Source organism: Polypterus senegalus, chromosome 14, assembly GCF_016835505.1.
Source record: "Polypterus senegalus isolate Bchr_013 chromosome 14, ASM1683550v1, whole genome shotgun sequence".
NCBI lineage: Eukaryota > Metazoa > Chordata > Cladistia > Polypteriformes > Polypteridae > Polypterus > Polypterus senegalus.
The window spans coordinates 97,964,499-97,985,044 of record NC_053167.1 but is presented as its reverse complement, the minus strand read 5'-3'; the positions used below and the strand labels follow the sequence as shown (position 1 = coordinate 97,985,044).

Below are 20,546 nucleotides of genomic sequence, written 5' to 3'. Positions count from 1 at the left end.
CCGATCTACATACTCGAATAATGGATACTTTATTCGCCATCAATGATTGTTTTGGTAAAGCCATACTCAGTGTATTCATTAGATGAACGGTAAAAAAGTAAGAGCGAGGTGAGGATGACTTCTTGAGGCATGCAGGCTGTAGTGCGCCAACTCTATCTGAATTGCGCGATCACATTTGAAAAATATATCTTTTCAAGTTCTATTTAGTCCATATGTGTCAAACTCAAGGGCCATGGGCCACATCCGCCCGGCGTAATTATATCCGCCCGCGAGATCATTTTATATACTGTATTATTGTTATTAATGGCCCGGTATATGAAGCGCTGGTAACACAATAAACTACAGATCCCATAATGCAGCGCTTCAGCTGCCTTGCCAACACTTACCGCTAATCAAGTCTAGCTTATGATGCTGCAAGTTATTGCGGCTAGCTCACACGATGCTGAAGAGAAAAGTTGATTCTGAAAATAGAGCCTTTAAAACCGATGGGAGGCTGAGTATATGTTTACTGAACCCGTGTGTCTCATTTGTGGAGCTAATGTGGCTGTAATTACAGAATTTAATCTAAGACGGCACTATGAGACAAAACATCAGGGTAACCTGAATGCAATGCAGAAGATACAGAAAGCAGAAGAATTAAATAAGAATCTGACACTTCAGCGGACGCTTTACCCGCACAATCACAAAGTGATTTCAAGTGAAGCTGCTTTTATGGGAGACACAAATGCACCAGTGCAATTTGCCCCACTTTCCCTGTTGCCAAGTAATGTTAAACCAAGTCGTCACTACGGTGTTCCCAAACGCACTTTGCTGATAAACTGAGCGCACTGAGTTTGCACGGCGCTTTGGTGACTTTGAAGAACAAAAAGTCCGCCTACATGCGGCTCGAACCTTGTGCATGTTTGGTAGCACATATCTGTGTGAGAAGCTCTTCTCAGTGATAAAGACTAACAAAACAGCACACAGGAGTCGCCTCACTGATGAGCACCTGCAATCCATCCTGAGAATCTCCACAACACAGAACCTCACACCAAACAGAAACGAACCTGTTGCCAAAAAGATGCCAGGCGCCCAGCTCTAAAATGACATATGAGCAAAGACAACTGAATGATTTGATTTGTTATTGCTGAAAGGAACACATTTTATTTATATTTCCAGGTTTTGTTATGCAGCATGTTCATATTTGAATTTGTATAATTTTGACAGGATATATTTTTATGGAGAGCAAAATCTTTTGGGATATTTAAAATCTAAGTTTATTTTTATATAAAATTACATAAGAGTAAAGAAATTTGAATGTTTGTTCTTTTAACGCTTACTTTATTTCTAACTTGTATAATTTAGACAGGATATATTTTTATGGAGAGCAAAATATTATAAGTTGTTTAAGGTTTGAGTTGATTTATTCAGGAATAATATTCCTGTCTGTTTTTACCATTCCTACCAAAGATATTTCTGTCGACTAAATAAAAATTCCTTCTATTTAAAATTTAAATAGAACTTGAACAAATACGATAGTTCATAATATCCACGCAGACTTGCACGTAAGAGCAGGAGTTATCCGTTTTAACAAGCAGCGTATTGCACTGATACGAAATAGCTGTGTGTGTATATATGTAGATATGTATGTATATGTATATATATGTTTATATATGTGTGTGTGTATGTATGTATGTGTGTATGTATATGTATGTGTATATATGTAGTATATATATATGTATGTATATATGTGTATATGTATAGATATATATATATATATGTTTATGTGTGTGTGTGTGTAATATATATATATATATATATATGACAACAACACTCATCACTCACAACAGTGACAAAACAATTACATTGACAATCATGTTACGTTATTTTCAAAATGTTTCCTTTTCTTTTTATTGCTTCTTTAACACACTACTTCTCATGCGAAGCTGGTATTTTGCTAGTTTTATATATATAGATAACTTCAGAAAGTGTATGACTAAATAATTTCTTAAAGGAAGCCAATTTCCTACTATTAGTTTTTTTGTGGTGCATCTTAACTATATAGCAGAGATCAATGAAAATGTTGCTTTTATTAAAAAAAAAAAAAACAGAAAAAGTAAAAGGCAAAGTAAAAAAAAAATCCATATCAGATCTTTAAAATATCAGAAATTGAAGCATGACAAATACGTACTGATGAAGACTCTCAGACATGCAACATGTAAGATGAGTTTATTTTTTTTCTGAGAGCTGTGAACTTGAGAAGGTCACTTTTCAAACATTTCAATTATTGAACAGAATAAAAGAAGTTAAGCAAAGTAGAATAAGATTCTACAGCATTAGACTTCATAACACAGTGAATGAATAGCAAGGTATTCAGGATTATTCTAAGATGCATCTTATTTTATGCCTTTATGTTTTGTTAAACTGAATGGCTAGCTTACAAGGTTGCAATGCTATCACTTGACATTCAGCATTTTGAAGCAGTCCGGAGTTTAATTAGTTTACTACAAAGACATGCACTAATTAGCAGCAAACATTCTTGGAGTATTTTAATATTTCTTTATCCAAGATGAAGATATTCATTTTTAGGAAATAGAAGAAAGTGATTTTTCAAGCAGGATCACAGCCAGTGGTATTGGTCGTGACTTAGGTTAGATAGCTAAAGAAGAAGACTATAGTCATGCATTCTCCTTCTCCTGTCCTGAAGATTCCATAGAAAAAGTCTATTTTTGCTTGTATTGATTTGTCGACATTTTGCTGACATTAAAGTAAGCTTCTAATGTCGTAAGGAGGACAGGCATTGAGTGTATCTTGAATTGATTATAAAATAGTGCTGTCAAGCTGCCTAAAGCTTTGATAAGTAATGTGGTGTTTGTTTAGCAGATTATAGAAATTCAGAAAACTTAGATGATATGCTCGCATGTGCTTTGGAATTGTCAGGCAATCTGATCTTGTTTCTAAAATGTTTTGGATGTTAAAGCAGATGGTATCAAGCTCAGAATCCCTTTGTTGCCTTGATCAGTCACTTAAATTAGTTTTCTGCTTTTTTTTTAAATATGGATCTTTTTATTATGTACTGTATATAAACCTTAATGTAGGGTGAGTATCCAGGTCACGGTCTAAAGGTTCAATATGAAAATAACACTTACATTTTTGATTGTTCACTGTGGGTTCCTTTACAGATGAGTTCATTGAACAATGTGAGCAGCACAGAAGACATTAAACCCCCTCCTGGACTTGTAGGACTTGGAAACATCAGTAGTTATCATTCAACAAGCCCGGGCTCTCTATCTAAACACATATGTGCAATCTGTGGAGATCGATCTTCAGGTAACCTAAGGGACATTTTATTAAGTGGATGTTGATTTTCAAGTAATCGTAAAGAGAAATTTTATTAAGAGTGTTAAGTTAGAAGCAAACAGTACTGGAGCTGATCATAGTCCTGGAGGAAAGCTGTTGTATTGATACCACATTTTCAGAACAGATAACCCTAGTAATTGAATTTAAACTCAGGCAAGGATTATGCACCGTTTTAGGAACAATCTACTGTAGATATTACAGAATGTTTTAAACTTTATGTATTAACCTTTTTGTGTAATTGCAGGAAAACATTATGGTGTCTATAGCTGTGAAGGATGTAAAGGATTTTTTAAAAGAACAATCAGGAAAGACCTTACCTATACATGTCGGGACACAAAGGAATGCATGATTGATAAGCGTCAGCGGAATCGTTGTCAGTACTGTCGCTATCAGAAATGTCTGGCGATGGGCATGAAAAGGGAAGGTGAGTAAATATTATCAATATTTTTTTATTTAACATCATAAGACGTGACTCCATATAATGTAATTTCTAGGTTTGAAAGCTGTCTTGTCTTGTCACTGTAACCTTTGTCCATGTGAGTTCAGAAAAAGCCAGCGATAGTCTAATTTTTAACAAATCCTGAATATGAATATAAATATATTTTACCTGTTGCATACTGTTATTTGCCAGCTGTTAATCAGCCTGTTTTAGGTGTTACAAAGGTATGACATTATGGTCTATAAAAAGCCACTCATCCTTATATTGTAATGGAATATTATATGAGTATATTAGCTGGAGGTGCACATGTCCTTAAAGGTATCCGCTTTTAGAATGACCTTTCTCTAATATATTGCTTCTAGCTGTTCAAGAAGAAAGGCAAAGAGGCAGAGAAAAAAGTGATAATGAGGTGGAATCAACAAGTAGCTACAGTGAAGAAATGCCCGTGGAAAAAATCTTAGATGCAGAACTGGCTGTTGAACCAAAGACAGAAACCTATGTGGATGCAGGGCCAGGAAATTCAGTAAGTGTAACATTGGAGCATATCATACAAATTTTACTGATTGAGGATAAAATTCAGAATATGCTCTGTGGTCTCTTTTACACCAGTTCTTATATTTTTACCCACAGATGCATAGCTTTATACTCAATATTTATTATGTGTGCTTTATTATAAATGTGAAGATATTGATGTTATAAACAAATATTAACTTTATTTCATAATCAAGGGTAAAATTGTTATATAGTATTTCTCATTTTCACATTTTTCTAACTGGGTGGCATGGTAGCGCTGCTGCCTTGCAGTTAGGAGACCCGGGTTCACTTCCTGGGTTCTCCCTGTGTGGAGTTTGCATGTTCTCCCCGTGTTTGAGTGGGTTTCCTTCGGGTCCTCTGATTTCCTCCCACAATCCACAGACATGCAGGTTAGGTGAACTGCAGATTCTAAATTGTGTGTGCTTGGTGTGTGGGTGTGTGTGTGCCCTGCGGTGGGCTGGCGGCCTGCCCGGGGTTTGTTTCCTGCTTTGCTCCTTGTGTTGGATGGGATTGGCTCCAGTAGACCCCCGTGACCCTGTAGTTAGGATATGGCTGGTTAGGTAATGGATGGATGGACATTTTTCTAACATTTGTGCCATGTCCCTCAAAAATCCAGAACCTGGAAAGCAGTTACTGTATAATACACTAATGATTAGTTTTTTTTACCAAAGCTGGATAACATATTTTAGATTCAAGTACTGTATTTAACTCCATAAGTAGGTGATTTTAAATTGAATTTGTACAGTTTTTAATCAATACAATATTTTATGTGTTCATATATGATTTTACATTGCTTTCATTTCAAAACACATTTTCATTTAGCAGTAGTCTCCCTTTCTATCAGCAGTCATTTTTATAACATATCATAACATCTTAATCCAAGTGAAGGTTGTTGGAGGCAGAGTCAGTCTCACCAGCATTGGGTGCAAGACAGGGATCATCCCAGCACAGGGTGCTAATGCATTCCAGTGCTTAATCACACATGCGCCTACCCTCACATGGGACAGACCTCTTTCAGAAATAAGTTCATATTCAAAAGTGCAGAGCACAGTGAAATTCTTGCTTCCTTGTTTAACCAACATGCCACATGTTTACAATCTGCACCACTAAAATCATTTTTGAATGTCTTAAACATGTCTTTGGGAGTGAGAGGAGAAACAAGTCATTTTACATTTGAAGAAATTCATAGCAAACAAACAGCAAGTTTGTATACCAAACAGAATACCTGGATAATCAAGACATCTTTCAATCCTGTGGGTTCTCCAATAAAATGCAATGCACAAGATATAAATGATACACATTCTCCATGCTTGTTTATAAAAAATATGGCTTGAATCTGTACACTTAAAGGATAAGTTAAGTATTTTCCAAAGTTACTTCTTCACAATCATGGTATATATTAGTTACATACATGAAATTGCATTCTACATTTAAGCATATTTTATAATAAAAGGATGAGTGTCTGTACATCTGTGTATCTATGTGTCCATCCGGATAGTGCGTCTCTATCATTCCAACAGATGGTGCATCACAAACATTTGTAGTATTACAATACATTACTACAAATGTTTATGATGTGCCTTCTGTTGAAATGACAAATGGAATGCATATATCTTTGTTGTATGCCATTTGGTATGGAACTCATAAAATCAGTGTTAATGTCTGTGATGTGCCATCTGTTGGAATGACAAATGCACTGCATTTTATTAAAACAAATGATTATGATGCGCCAATTGTTGGTGCAAATTCTGCATCATATAATTCTGGCCATATTATCAAACTCTTTGACTTTTACTGTTTTAACAAGTAGGCCTACAAACTTAAAACTTTGTGTTTATAACCTTGTGTATAGGTAATACTTAATTCTCTTAGGGACTCAGCAATTTTTATTTTTTATTTGTATGCCTATTTATTTATTTTCATAATTTTAATTCTCACTTCTTGTAAAGCACATTGTGCTAAACATTTGTATTAGAGTGTGCTATGTAAATAGGTGTTGTTTTTGTATTTCCATTATGACTGTGTTAATATAGCTGGTGGCATGTGGATGATTTCATGCTTTCCACTGTAAATGTGTGGAAATTCACAAGTTCCTTTTTTATATTTTTATATTGTGGAAGGAAAGTAATCCTGAGAAAATTTAGCAATGTATCAGTAAATCTCTGTGCAACAGAAATATTTATTACAAGACTGTTAGTTACTTGGCCCACTTGTAATATCACAATGAATGTATTTGGGGAGATGGCAATAGTTTGTGCGTCTGAAACCTTATTTACTATTAATTGTGGAAAACTCTAATAACATAAACATTGCATCCTTATGATTCCAACTTTGTATGAGACTGAATATCTGCAGTTAAATGGTCCTTTTGACTTTATGTACAGGAATGCACAGTATAGTTACCTTTTTATAAAATCAAGCAGTTAATACAAATTTTATCCTGGAAGTGGACTACATTTTGTTATGTTTCTTTCTTTTTTTTAGTCTGATCCAGTTACCAATATCTGTCAGGCAGCAGATAAACAGCTCTTTACACTTGTGGAGTGGGCTAAGAGAATCCCTCACTTTTCAGAATTACCCATTGATGATCAAGTAATTCTTTTGCGAGCAGGTAAAGACATCCAAATATTAAAAAAAAAAATTCAATTTAATTCAATTAGTGAAATTATTGGGCTTGAATGACTGATGCATTGCAAATTCAGTCATATTTTATGTAATATGGAATTTTTACTTCAGTGTTATGGTTTTTATGATAGTGAAGTTAAATATTAAAAAAAAAAATATGTACTTGAAAATATCATCAGATGGGATTTTGGAAGATAATGGTATTAAGAGTCTTCGGTGGTTGTTCAACTCTGTTTTTTATTAACAACTTTTCATTAAGCATAAAGAGTTAGCAATACATGGCCTATATATAAAATAATTCATAATAATATATTTTTTAAAGAACTTTAGATGCAAATCAAAAAAGAAGTTCTAATTTCAATCAGTAAAACAATTTACACACTTTCATTCAAAAAAGAGTTTATTAACACTAGAATTACCAAAGCCTACGAAAAAACTTGTAATCCCAACCCATCTTAAATCCATTTGCACTTCTCCATCAGCATCTTTTGTGTTGTAAATATATTGATAAGCATAAGCAACAAGCAACCTGCTCTCCCCCCACCAATGCAGAATAGGCAGAAAGTTCTCTCATCTCAAGTCTGTTTACCTGCATGTCAGTTGCCGGGAGTTGTATAGGGTAAATAATATATTGTTTTTTGGAATACATGCATTTCATGTGTGTTGCATGTCTATAACAATCGATGTAAACACAGCGTTAAAACAGAAACTTTTTAATGTTTTAGTAATAATTGACAAAATATAGACATGAAGTGTATAATGTGTGAAACCTGAAGCTTTCCCAAAAGGTACAAGTATAACAAAACAAGTGCGATTTTATTCAAGAACATAACTGCAGAAAAAGAACTTGCGTTAGGATGCGACATCGACACGCCCATAACATGACCGCTTTGGTGGTGCAGTGGTAAGAACTGCTGACTCGTAATCAAGTTTTTTGTGGTTCAATTCCGACGAGGGTTTTACATCGGAGAAAGAGAACAGAAGCCCTCTCCTCAAGAAACGTCCACTCACAGCGCAGCTGTACCAAACGTAAAGGCGAAAGATGGCACAGTTTGGATGCAGAAACAGGTCGGGTGTCATCCTGCCAGTCAGTTTGCCCCACACTTGTCCTTCAAAGAAAAAGCACGGCTTACAGAGATCGCCAGGGTATCATGCAAAGTCCTGTTTGTGGTTATGTTTTGTGATGGTCTTTATATGAAAACCATGTATATATTACTTATATAAAAGCCAGATTGAATGTTATTTACCTATATTTATTTACTTATCTTCCTACAGCGTAAAGTCACAAGTAAACTGCAGAGCTTCCTCTGTTTGATCGATACGGGCATGCTGACACAGTACATGTGCACTCAAGTGACTTTAGCTGCAGGCGAAAGCTCCACACAACTGTTGTTATGGTTCTGCCTTAACAGGTCAGGTGTGAGGCAGACTGACTGTTGTAGACACAGAACACACATGAAATGTATGTATTCCAAATGACGATGTATTATTTACCCTATACAGCTCCAGGTACTTCACTCCAAGATAAATACTGAGCACTGACAACTTTATTCGCGATTTGAACTGCGGCGGTGGGCGGGGGGATGGGATACCAGGCTGCTTGCTGTTTGTGCTGATCAACACATTTACAACACAAAAGACGCTGACGGAGAGGTGCTAAAGGATTTAAGGTGGGTCGGGATTACGAGTTTTTTCGTAGGCTTTGGTAATTATAGCGTTAAAGTTCATTATTTTAGTCTGATCTTTTGTACAGGCTGAAGCAATGTTAAGACAGTATCCACCTATCCACTTGCTTCAGGTAGATTTTTATTGTCTTATATGGCCTTTTGAAAAGGCTGTGCATGTCATCATTGATAGATCAATTTCAAAATTAAAACTACCCATAAATGCTTCAGCAATACAAACGTGACAGTAAGAAGTTCTTATTCTGATTTTCTGATTGGTTGAGCTTTTTGGTGCTCCATGGTGTTTATATCCATTAATATACTTGTCTACCAACATTTTACTCCTGTACAAAATTTTATAACAGTTAAAGTAAAGTATACCTGATAATATTAGAGTACTGCAGTAAAAAAAGAAATCAGCTCTTTATTTTTTAGGTTCTAGCCACTTCTATGATTCTGAATTGGATATGTCAGGTGTTTTACTGTAAATTTATTGTTTCTGATTTCCAAAGGAGGGGAGCCATTTTTAGTTTGAACTGTTAAAAAGAACATCAAAAACAGAGGATAAAAAATCATTATATTTTGGCCTTTTATTTGAACATAATTTACTAGAACTTCACACTACCACAAGAATAGGAGACAGACAGAAAGAGAGAGACTCAAGAATCAAACCACTTTTTTTGCTTGCCTTTTTTGTTTTAGGAAGAGTAGGCACAAGCAGGTTACTATAAACCCTAAGAAGTTGCAGCTTTTAATTAGAAATGGTGTTACATAATCTTTAAAAAGTCATCCATTAGTTAATTAAGGCTTTGTTTTTTTTAAGGTTGGAATGAACTGCTAATAGCTTCATTTTCTCATCGCTCTGTTTCTGTAAAAGATGGTATTCTACTTGCAACAGGCCTGCATGTCCATCGAAACAGTGCTCACAGTGCTGGAGTTGGATCTATCTTTGATCGGTAGGTGGCATTTTTTTTGCGTTTACAAGATAAAATTATACTGACCGACTTTTAGAAGCACTTATCCTAGTCGATGGTCACAGTAGTACCAAGCCAAGAACTGACCAGAGCAACCTATCGTCATTCACAGTCTCTATCAGGAATTGGTTCCTGTCATACTATCAATGCTGTCAGACCCACCCCACCTCAAACTGGATTAAGCATGGTTTCTGTTGATGTTGCTTATACTTTGAGAACACTGTTATGAAAAGAATTACTTTGAAATGATTAAGTGAGTTAAAGGAAGAATGTGGATGTTTTATTTTGTCTAGTAGCTTTTAAATTATTTCTGCTGTAAAGTAGGAAAAAACAAGTTGCAAAACAAAGCTGTTAATGATATATTTATATGTTTCCTTTGTTTAACTTCTGCTTAATTTCATAGTGTTCTTACAGAATTGGTATCTAAAATGAAGGATATGCAAATGGATAAAACAGAGCTGGGATGTCTACGGGCCATTGTCCTTTTTAACCCAGGTAACAGATTTTGAGTTTTATGTTCAGTTTTAATGAAAGCTGTAATATTCTGAATTAAATTATTGTTTTTACAGTTTTGGTAATCCTAAAATACGTTTGACTCCTTCTCACTGATTGGATCTCAGGGTTCATCTAGGGATCAGTAACATTTGAGTTTTTGGTCTCTGTTTTTTGATGGTGGACATAGGTGTCCATCTTCCAGCCAAAGACATCCTCAACCCAAACAAACTCAGAAGACCACAGTAGTAAGCTAAACAGGTAGTATAATAACAAAAGAGAAATCTCAGCAAGAGATACTAACACTGGATAAAATAAAAGAAACCTGATGCCTCCTTGGTCTATGTAAACAGTTTTAATCCCTGGGTAACCACAAGTACAGTTACCTCTCCCTTTATACTTCCATATACTTCCATAAAATCTACACTCTTCGCTCTGGCCTTCCTTTTCATCTCACTAGTTAAGCTGTTGTCACCAGCTACTTTCCAACTCCAAGGTCCACCAGCCAAAAGGGAGGAAGGTCTTTTAAATCATTTCCAACAATAAACTATGCATACCCTGGACAAAATACATCAGGTATCTCTGGTGGCAACTTTACCTCACCACATAGGTATACTGGTGAGGGCCAGACTGGCTGTCTTACCTGTGGAGCTATAACAGGCTACCTTATATTGGCTTAACCCCCTTATACCTGAGGGCATTTTTCAGCAATCTCCACCTGAGCTTTATTATTCAAAAAATAAAGACAGGACAGTCACATTTTCAGTAAAACCTGACAGATAATTTCACAAATGTTAAAGAATTTGTATTTGTGTCAAATTTAAACATTCCTTTACTTAGAAAAAAATAGGTGCTCACACTATTTTTTTCAAATTTTTGTTTTCCGATATAGCATATCTCATGTACAAGTAACACCAGGTCAGTTTTTTCACCTCTGAGGTGTTCCCAGACATGTCAACTTACCTGTCTAATATTTCATGTTGATAACACAATGAAATAATTCATTAACAGCATTTGGGTCCCTCTCCCCTAACAATAATAATAAATAATAATAATACATTTTATTTATATAGCACCTTTCCCATGCTCAAGACTCTTCAGAGCAAAGCATAATTATGATATTATAGCAATAACAGAAACCTGGCTAAATAACAAAGATGGGGATGAGTATAACATAGAGGGATATACATTTTTAGGAAAGATCAACAAATCAGAAAAGAAGATGAGGTTGCTGTTTACGTCAAACAGAATGAAAACATCCACTTCAGTTAGACGATGAGCCCCATCTTAGTGAGGATATGTGGCTTCACCTGGAAAGCATTAGGGAACGAGGCGTTATTTTAGGAGTGTGTTATAGACAACCCAATGCAGATGGTAATTTAAAAACACATGTTTTAGTAATATTAAAAAGGCAAGTTTACAGGGGGATATTATAGTCATGGGGGACTTCAACTATTAGAATATTAACTGGGAAAACCTTGCAAATGGCATAGTACAAGCACAAGAGTTTTTAGAAGTAATCAATGAATGTTTTTTTTAGCACTGTATATTAATAATAATGTAATACTCAGGATAGAATTGAAGGTATAGAGGTGACTGTACCACTAGGGTCAAGTGATCATTATATAATACAATTCTCAGTGTTTTGTAAGAGTGAATATAAAGACTAGTACTGTTAAGTTTAACTTTGGTAAGGCATATTTTGAGCATGCGGTGGGATGGCACCCTGCCTGGGGTTTGTTTCTTTGCATGACTCCAGCAGATCCCTGTGACCCTGTTGTTAGGATATAGTGAGTTGGATAATGGATGGATGGATATTTTGAGCAAATGGGGCAAAGTTTAAGGAGAATTGACTGGGAGCAGTGGAACAGGTTTGAAATTGTTTATATGCAGTACAGACAGGTATATACCTAAATTTGGAATTAATAGTAAATTTAAATAAACTCTGCATGCAGTGGGTTAATAAAGAGTTAAAAAGGAGCTGCAAAGGAAAAAATAGCTGTATAAGACTAATAACTTTAAAGTGATTCAGTGCGTATGAGAACATGAAGGCAACCATTAAGATGTTTGGAGAGGAATATATCATTTAAGGTGAAAGAAAACTCTTAAGAGATTCTTTCAGTATTTTAGTAGTAAAAGAACAGCACAATGTGTGGAGTACAATTCCAAAGAGGTTGTGCTGAAGCTTTATAATGCAATGATGAGGCCTCATCTGGAGTACTGTGTGCAGTTTTGGTCTCCAGGCTACAAAAAGGACATAGCAACACTAGAAAAGATCCAGAGAAGAGCGACTAGGCTGATTCCAGGGATACAGGGGATGAATTACGAGGAAAGATTTAAAGAGCAGAGCCTTTTCAATTTAAATAAAAGAAGATTATTGAATTGTTTAAAATTATGAAAGGAATTAGTACAGTGGATTGAGACTCTTATTTTAAAATTAGTTTATCAAGAACATTAGGACATAATTGGAAACTTGTTAAGGGTAAATTTCGCACAAACATTAGGACGTTTTTCTTTATACAGAGAACCATAGACACTTAGAATAAGCTACCAAGTAGGGTGGTAGCCAGTAAGATTTTAGGGACTTTCAAAACTAGACTTGGTGTTTTTTAGAAGAATTAAGTGGATAGGACTGGCGAGCTTTGGGCTGAATGGCCTGTCCTCATCTAGAATGTCTCCGAAAAAACAGCAGGCCATATGTAACATTGTATACAAATATTTTCTTTGTAGAACAAAATAAAAAAAATAAACACTAAAATAATAAATGTAATACTAAAAGAAATACCTGAACAAGCAACATAATTTGTGATAAAACACACACACAAATTTATCATGAGCATCTGGACAGAGGTAAACTGAAAGAAGTATCAGAATGCTAGGAATAGATAAGTTTTAAGTTGTTTCTTTTTTAAAGAATGAATTGTGTCAGCTGTACTAATTAATTTAGGGAGGTCATTCCAAAGTCTGAGCGCTATACAGCTGATTGCCCTGTCACCCATAGAGTGCAGGTTAGAGTGGGGCACAAAAGATTGCCAGAAGGAGAGGATCTTAGTGGATGAACAAGAACATGGTGTTGGACATGGTCACTGATGTAGTCCGATGCAAGGCCATTTAAAGCTTTGTAGGTTATTAACAGAACGCCAGCAAAGACGAAGCAAGATTGGTGTTATATGCTTGCTGTTGCTGGAATGTGTACGGACACTTACGGCAGAGTTTTGAATCAACTGGAGAAGGGATATAAGATTTGAAGGGTCATCTTCCAGTAAGGAGTTACAATAATCAATACAGGATGTGATAAAAGCATGGACAAGATTCTCAGTGTTAGAAAAGGAGAGGAATTAGCGAACACATGTTACGAAGGTGAAAGTAAGAAAGTTTCTTAATGTGACTTACAATATGTGGGTAGAATAAGAAAGGGTGGAGTCCTTGCATTAGTAGTTCTAATGAGATCGCCATCAAGAGTGACAGAAAAGGAGCTCATTTTCTGAAGTTGCACTTTAGTGCCAATTTGTAGGAGTTCAGTTTTGTTGAAATTTAATTTTAAAGAGTTGTGCTCCATCTAGGTTTTAATTTCACTGATGCAAGTTGTTAGTTCAGAAATACTAAATGAAGTTTCACTTTTAATATTGAAATAGACCTGAGTATCATCTGCATAAAATGATAACCCAGTCCATAGCTACAAATGATATGGCCAAGGGGAAGCATATACACTAGATACAGAAGAACAGACGGCAAAGGACAGAGTCCTGAGGAACTCCTTGTGTGACTGGCACTGAGCTGGATCTGCTGTTGCCAAGATGAACAAACTCTTGCCTTTCAGTCACATTAGACCTAAACCACTGGAGGGCAGTGCCAGAGATACCTAGCATGTTCTCCAGTCTGGACAGTAAAATGTCATGTCTGACAGTGTCAAATGCTGCGCTGAGATCTAACAGAATTAATATGCTGGTTTGTCCAGAGTCTGCTGCCATAAGCAAATCATAGGTTACTCAAAACAGAACAGTTTCACAGTTGTGCTGTGCTCTGAAACAAGACTGAAAGGGCTCCATCACATTTTTAGCAGTTAAGTAACTGGTGAATTATGAGGCTACAACTCGCTCAAAGATTTTTGACTAAAAAAGTAAGTGAAAGATGGGCCAAAAATTGTTAAAGACTGTCAGCATAAAAACCAGACTCTTTTACATTGTGGTTACAGAAGCAATTTTAAAAGTGGTTGGCACAAAGCCAGTGTTAAGGGGTATGTTTATTATTGTTGTAACAGTCGAGACTATGGCATGAAGGCTAGATTTAAGAAGTGTGATGTGGATAAGGTCCAGTACACAAGTAGTCACCTTCATCTTACAAAGCAGGTCATTAACAAATGCAGATGTGACTGGTGAAAATTTAGAAAAGGAGCTGGATGGAGTTGAAAGATCAAAACTCTCCAGTTATCAAAGCCACTTTCTATTATTCTTTCATAATGTGTGCTCTTGGCTGCAGCTATTACTTCCCAATAAGCCTTTTAATGGTCAGAGAAAGCCTGGATAGCCACAGTAAAGCCAGTCTTTCATTAAATTCTCTCAATGCGTCAGCCAGCTGCTTTCATAGGCCATAATTCTGTATTGTACCATGGAGATGAATGCTTAAAGGAAACCTCCTTATGTTTTAAAGGTCCTTTTTTATCTAGTACTAAATGAAGAGATGGGTTATAGTAGTGAACAAGTGTACCAAGCATTGATGAAATGGGGGAAGACAGAAAAATATCAGAAACAGATCTAGCAAGGATAGTGAGCTGGATATTATTAGCGTTTCTGAAAGAAAAGATAAGAGGGGGAGGTAATGAGATATTGAAAAGTACTGTTTTATAATCCTAGAATCCCAAATCACTGCTATAAGTGTTTCCAACAGATAAGCCAGATGTGCAGATCAGGTCCAATATATGACAATCAGAGTGGGTAGGAATATCAACATTTTGCGCCAAGTCAAAACAGTCATGTAAGGACAGGAATTCATGTCTCAGTTTTGTCAGTTTTCTTCTTTCGGCTGCTCCCATTAGGGGTCGACACAGCAAATCATCTTTTTCCATTTCCATATCACGCATCCAACACTCTTATACAGGGTGTCCCACTCGGGAGTACAACTTTAAAAATGCGAATTACTCTGCAACGCGTGCATGTATCATCATGCAACAAGGTTCAAAATATTCCTTATTTAATGAAGAATTGATTCTGTGTCATAAAGAGGCGGGCACTATAGCGGGCACCGCTACGGCGGCCCCGGGTGTGGCAGCGCCCGGGCTGCGCCTGCCGTCTAGCCCCAGACACCAACCCTGCAGAGTGGCAAAAGCAAGCATGCAATACTTGTTCATAATTGACGAATTTGTGAAACAACTGGACAACTACAAACTTCAAGAAGGTTACTTCCAAAAGGACGGGACAATGTGCCATACCTCTCATGCCAGTATGGAAGAGATCCGATCTCGAAAGGTTTGTGGCCACCTCGATCGCCCGATTTAACTCCCCCAGATTTTTTTCTATGGGGATATTTAAAGGGCAAGGTTTATGCAAGCAAACCCAGGACCATTAAACAACTGAAAGCAAACATTGAGCGTGAAATTGCTGCCATCGACAGTGACATGTTGCAGAGGACATTCTCAATTGTGGAGCGTCATGTTTCCTTGTGTGCGGTCGTTGGGGGAGGATATTTTTAGCACCTTTTGTAATGTGGACTTGTTTTCCATTAAATACAGGTATGCTCAGTTCTTACAGCCCGCCTTTACGTTCACACGTTTGCGAGTAATTCACATTTTTAAAGTTGTACTCCCGAGTGGGACACCCTGCACTGTAGACCTCACCACTGACTCGCTTTCCTTTCCACTCCTCTTATATATTTCTCTGCCACTCCTAACTTCCTCATAAAATACCACAACTCCTGTCTAGGCACCCTGTTATATGCTTTCTCCAGGTACATTAAGACACAATGTATGTTCTTTTGCCCTTCTATTTCCTTCTTTATCAACATCGCATCTGTAATTCTGTTTCTTGGCATGAAACCATACAACTGCTCAAGATTTATCACCTCCCTTCTTAATTAGCAAAACAAAACAATTTGGTTTTTTAACCATGGCCATCTCTTTTGAAAACCTCCATGCTTCCACAGGTATGTGATCTGGACAAATAGCCTTCTTAATTCTTCATCCTCTTCATAGCTGTCCTTACTTCCTCCTTGCTAATACATTGCACTTTCTGGTCCCCATTATCCAACCCTCTCTTTCTCTCTCTCTCTCTCTCTCTCTCTCTCTCTCTCTCTCTCTCTTTCTTTCTCTCTCTGTCTCATTCTCTTAATTCATCAACCTCTCAGAGTACTCTTTCCATCTGTTCAACACACTCCTTACTTGTGAGTATGTTTCTGTCATTATCCTTTATCACCCTAACATGCTGTTCATCTTTCCCAGCTCATTCCCTTTGCCTACCTAAATGATACAGGTCTTTTTTTCCTCCTTATTGTCCAGCCTCTCATACAACTCATCATAAGCCTTATCTTTATCCTTCACCACCCCTCTCTTCACCTTATGCCTTATCTCCTTGTACTCCTGTCTACTTTTTTCATCTCTCTGACTATCCCACTTCTACTTTACTAACTTTTTCCTCTGTGTGCTCTCCTGTACTTCCCCATTCCACCACCAGGTTTCCTTATCCTCCTTCCTCTGTCCAGATATCATAGCAAGTACCCTTCTAGCTGTCTCTCTTACCACTTCTGCTGTAGTTGTTCAGCTTTCTGGTAACTCATCACTACCACCTAGTGCTTTTTTACCTCATCCCTGAACTTTCACTTTCCTTTTTTGTATATGAATTACACAATGTAATTGTTTAGCAAGTTTACTTATTCAGTAAACTCATCTTCTGAACTGCTGTCTGTGTCGAACTCAAAATCAGCCAGGTCTTTATCACTGTCTTTGGAGATAGCCTCCAAAACCTTGTTCAAAGTGTGTTTTGGTTGACTTGAAACCATTTTTTCCAGAAAATAAGCAGAAACGATGTTCTTTGATATTCTGCTGTTTTCTGTTCATACTCCATGCGTCTTTGAGAGATTATATAGTTATTTATGCATGACCCCAGCTGTATCTCATTATGTTCATATAGGGACATCCATGTATCATTGGAGGCGTCACAGATGATGCCATCCAGTGGTATGAAGTTTGCGAGAGTGTGACCTATTGAGTCTGCATTAATGACCCTGAAATGTCAGGTGCTACTTAGCAAAGCAGCCTTGCACCTCCTCTTATTTTGAGGATATCTTATGATTGATGCATCATACAATTATGTGCCTAGATTTGTTTTGATCAGGAGAAATGCTATCTATTGTAAGTACTGATGTGTCACTTGTAGGTATTTGCTATTGTTTTCTGAATTAGTAACGCTGTTTCTGGTTTTAAGAGTGTAACTTGTGTTTGCTTGGTCAGTGGGAGGGTTCATCACATTGGTTGAAATCTTTTAGTCGGTTCCTCCTGAGTGGTACATAATACTTGGCTATTCCTTATATAGAATAATTAATACAATTTTTTTCTAATATTTTTTGTGACAGTTTTTGAAATACCCCTCTGGCTGTGAGGCTGAGAATCTGCGCTGGTGCCAGAAGGTTTCCGGTTCGAATCCCTGTCACTGCCAAAAGAGATCCTACTCTGCTGGGCCCTTGAGCAAGCCCCTTAACCTTCAATTGCTCCAGGGGCGCTATACAATGGCTGACCTTGTGCTCTGACCCCAAGGGATATGCAAAAACTGATAAATTCCTAATACAAGAAATTGTATAAGGCGAAATAAAGAACAAAAAAAAAAAAACCTTGCATACTAATAGTGTTAGGTTGACTCCCATTGCTTTCATGTATTGTTTTTTTTATTGGTGTGTGGCATTGTTTACATGCATGATATAGCAAAAGATTTTTAAAGATCACTCGGCCTCCCTAGGTGTAAGAGGGTCTACAGATATAAAAACATACATTGATGGGATTTTTCCCTATTTAAATTAAGGTCATGTGTGACCCAACTTTGTGATGTTAGTGACCCCTGCTGGTCTCATACATTAATACTACACCAGACTCCTTCACAGGAATTCCTGCACCATGACTACATGCAATCAAAAGCAGACAACTGGAGATTAATTTCTATTGAATATTATCTGCCACAAAATTTCTGTCTGCATGTAAATGTTAATTATTGAATTCACAAATGACAAACAGGATTCTCTGAATTCTTTTCAACTTATGTTATTTGGAAATTGAGACTTTAAAGAGATTCTGCATACACTTGGCTCATATATTTTTAACAATAAATCAGCCAGTTATAAAGCTATTGATGCCAAAATATTTGCAGCTATCATCTAAAGCAATTTTGAAATTCAGTGGTTTAAGACTAAAAAATATATTTCTTGAAATATATTTGAATTTGTGGGTTATAATTTCAGGCTCTGTGCTGTTCACAACACTAACAATGAGGAGCAATAACCTTCTGCTAAACGTCCACTTGTTTGTGAAGTTATGACACCAATCTTTAATACTGTTTCACTTTTAAAACTGATGGAGTTCCATATTATGTAACACTGCAAGAAAAAGTAATCCTGTTGTGCCCTACATTTCCTCCATCTATTCTTTTAACTTTTCCCTTTTTCTCTTGGAACTTAGTTGTATATCTGACTAAATGTATACTTATTTGAAAGGTCAGGACACAGCAGCTTGTAATACAAAGTGTTTTTTTAGCTCATGTGCTACAGTTATGTGCGTCACATGAAAACACTCTTTATCTCACAAGGCATCTCAGAACTCCTTGGGCTTTCTACCATATTCCTGTTCAGCTGGTTCTACACCGTTTTCATCTAGCTTTCAGAATAACTTGTGCTAGGAGTTGTGTCAAGTACTCCTGTCAACACGAGTTTGGAGAGCCATGCACTATTTGACCAAGCAGCCAATATTTGAAAAGAAACAGACTGCTCTGCCCATTTCATTAATAACAATAGGATTTTAAAATAAATGCAGACTGGTCATGAAAGTGATGTGTGAATGTGAGATGGTAATCTAAGAAAGTTGTATAGCAGCATATGAAATAGAACCAATATAACATAAGTTTTCAGTCTAGTTTTGAGTATTGAATGCATATGCAATTATATTTAAAATTAGAGTATCAATCTGAAAATGCTGTATGCAGGGCAAGCACCACCTTTAAGGCAAATTAGTCATTTGACTAGGGCGCAGATCATAATGAGTGAGGGGTTTGTGAACCCAGCCGCACAGGTTAGCTACCAAACACTTGGTTGGCACACTAATAAGCTTGGGCTAGGCCGTAACATAACCTAGCCCAAGCACTGGCTTTATGTTATGCACTGTGTACTTTTAAATAATTTGCATTTCACTTTACCATTTTTTAAACATTTTGCTATATGAAAGTTAATAAGATTTTGTTAAGTGTGGTTGTGTCTTTGTTACAGTTTTTTACCCTTCTGATATAAGCTCAATTATTAAAGGAAAAGTGAAGCCATTTTATATCATAGTTCTCCTTATTCTTTTAGATGCCAAGGGTCTTTCAAATCCACCAGAGGTTGAAGGTCTCAGGGAAAAGGTCTATGCATCACTAGAGGCTTACACTAAGCAGAAATACCCAGAACAGCCAGGAAGGTAGGCATATGGCTGAAAAATTACTTTGAAATTGCTAAAAAAAAACACAGTCATTTCAAAATTAACCCCATAGTTGTATGTTTGTTATTTTTCAGATTTGCCAAACTTCTCTTGCGACTTCCAGCACTACGATCCATTGGTCTGAAGTGTTTAGAGCATCTCTTTTTCTTCAAGTTGATAGGTGACACACCAATAGATACTTTCTTAATGGAAATGTTGGAAGCACCACACCAAGTAACATGACATGAAATTAAAACTACTTGTACATAATCTTGATGTGTTTGTAATTAAAAAGATCATTTCTTTTTAAGTTGTAAACTGCTTATTTTATATTTTATGTAAACACATTTTGGTGTGTGAAAGAGTACACATTTAAAAGCAAGTCTCCTAGAAGGAAGCAACTGTTTTGTAAATAGGTAAAACTAATTATGATAACTGATTTAATAGCTGTCTTACAATATAAAATATAATTTTATTCAATAAATTGTATAAACCTTGATCAGATCAGCAAATGGTTGTAAATGGTTTATTGGTTGTTTTTCACAACACTGCAATTCATTTTTACTGCTTACTCAATAATTTATTAGCCAGCAGCCACACAAACTGTACTTCAAATCAGGTAATCCACCTGAAACTAAGCATGTTTTGGGCCTACCCAGTACTTGGATTGTAGACCATCTAGGATAAGCTTGAGTTGCTGCTAGAAAGTGTGTTGGTAAGACCAATGGGGTCACTTACCCTGTGGTCTTTGTGTGGGTCCTAATACCTCATTGACATGACAGGGATATTATGCTACAAAAATTTGCACTGTCCTTCAAATGAGACGTAAAACTGAG

At 36.5% G+C, this 20,546-nt stretch overlaps 1 protein-coding gene across 5 annotated transcripts in view; it reads left to right on the top strand.

Moving 5' to 3' along the window:
- The window catches only part of rxrgb (retinoid X receptor, gamma b), an 87,928-nt gene extending 67,714 nt beyond the window's left edge, over window positions 1–20,214 (top strand). For 4 of the 5 annotated variants that reach the window (XM_039735033.1, XM_039735030.1, XM_039735031.1 and 1 more), the window contains exons 3-10: window positions 3,162–3,309; window positions 3,584–3,763; window positions 4,141–4,301; window positions 6,797–6,923; window positions 9,425–9,557; window positions 9,979–10,070; window positions 19,605–19,710; window positions 19,806–20,214. In XM_039735033.1, coding sequence (XP_039590967.1) covers window positions 3,162–3,309; window positions 3,584–3,763; window positions 4,141–4,301; window positions 6,797–6,923; window positions 9,425–9,557; window positions 9,979–10,070; window positions 19,605–19,710; window positions 19,806–19,953 — 1,095 coding nt within the window. In that variant the 3' untranslated portion in view covers window positions 19,954–20,214. Of the gene's footprint in view, window positions 1–3,161; window positions 3,310–3,583; window positions 3,764–4,140; window positions 4,302–6,796; window positions 6,924–9,424; window positions 9,558–9,978; window positions 10,071–17,630; window positions 17,729–19,604; window positions 19,711–19,805 lie in introns of those variants that run through there. The other variant, XM_039735032.1, reaches the window with a different exon arrangement.
- Window positions 20,215–20,546: the final 332 nt, after the last annotated feature.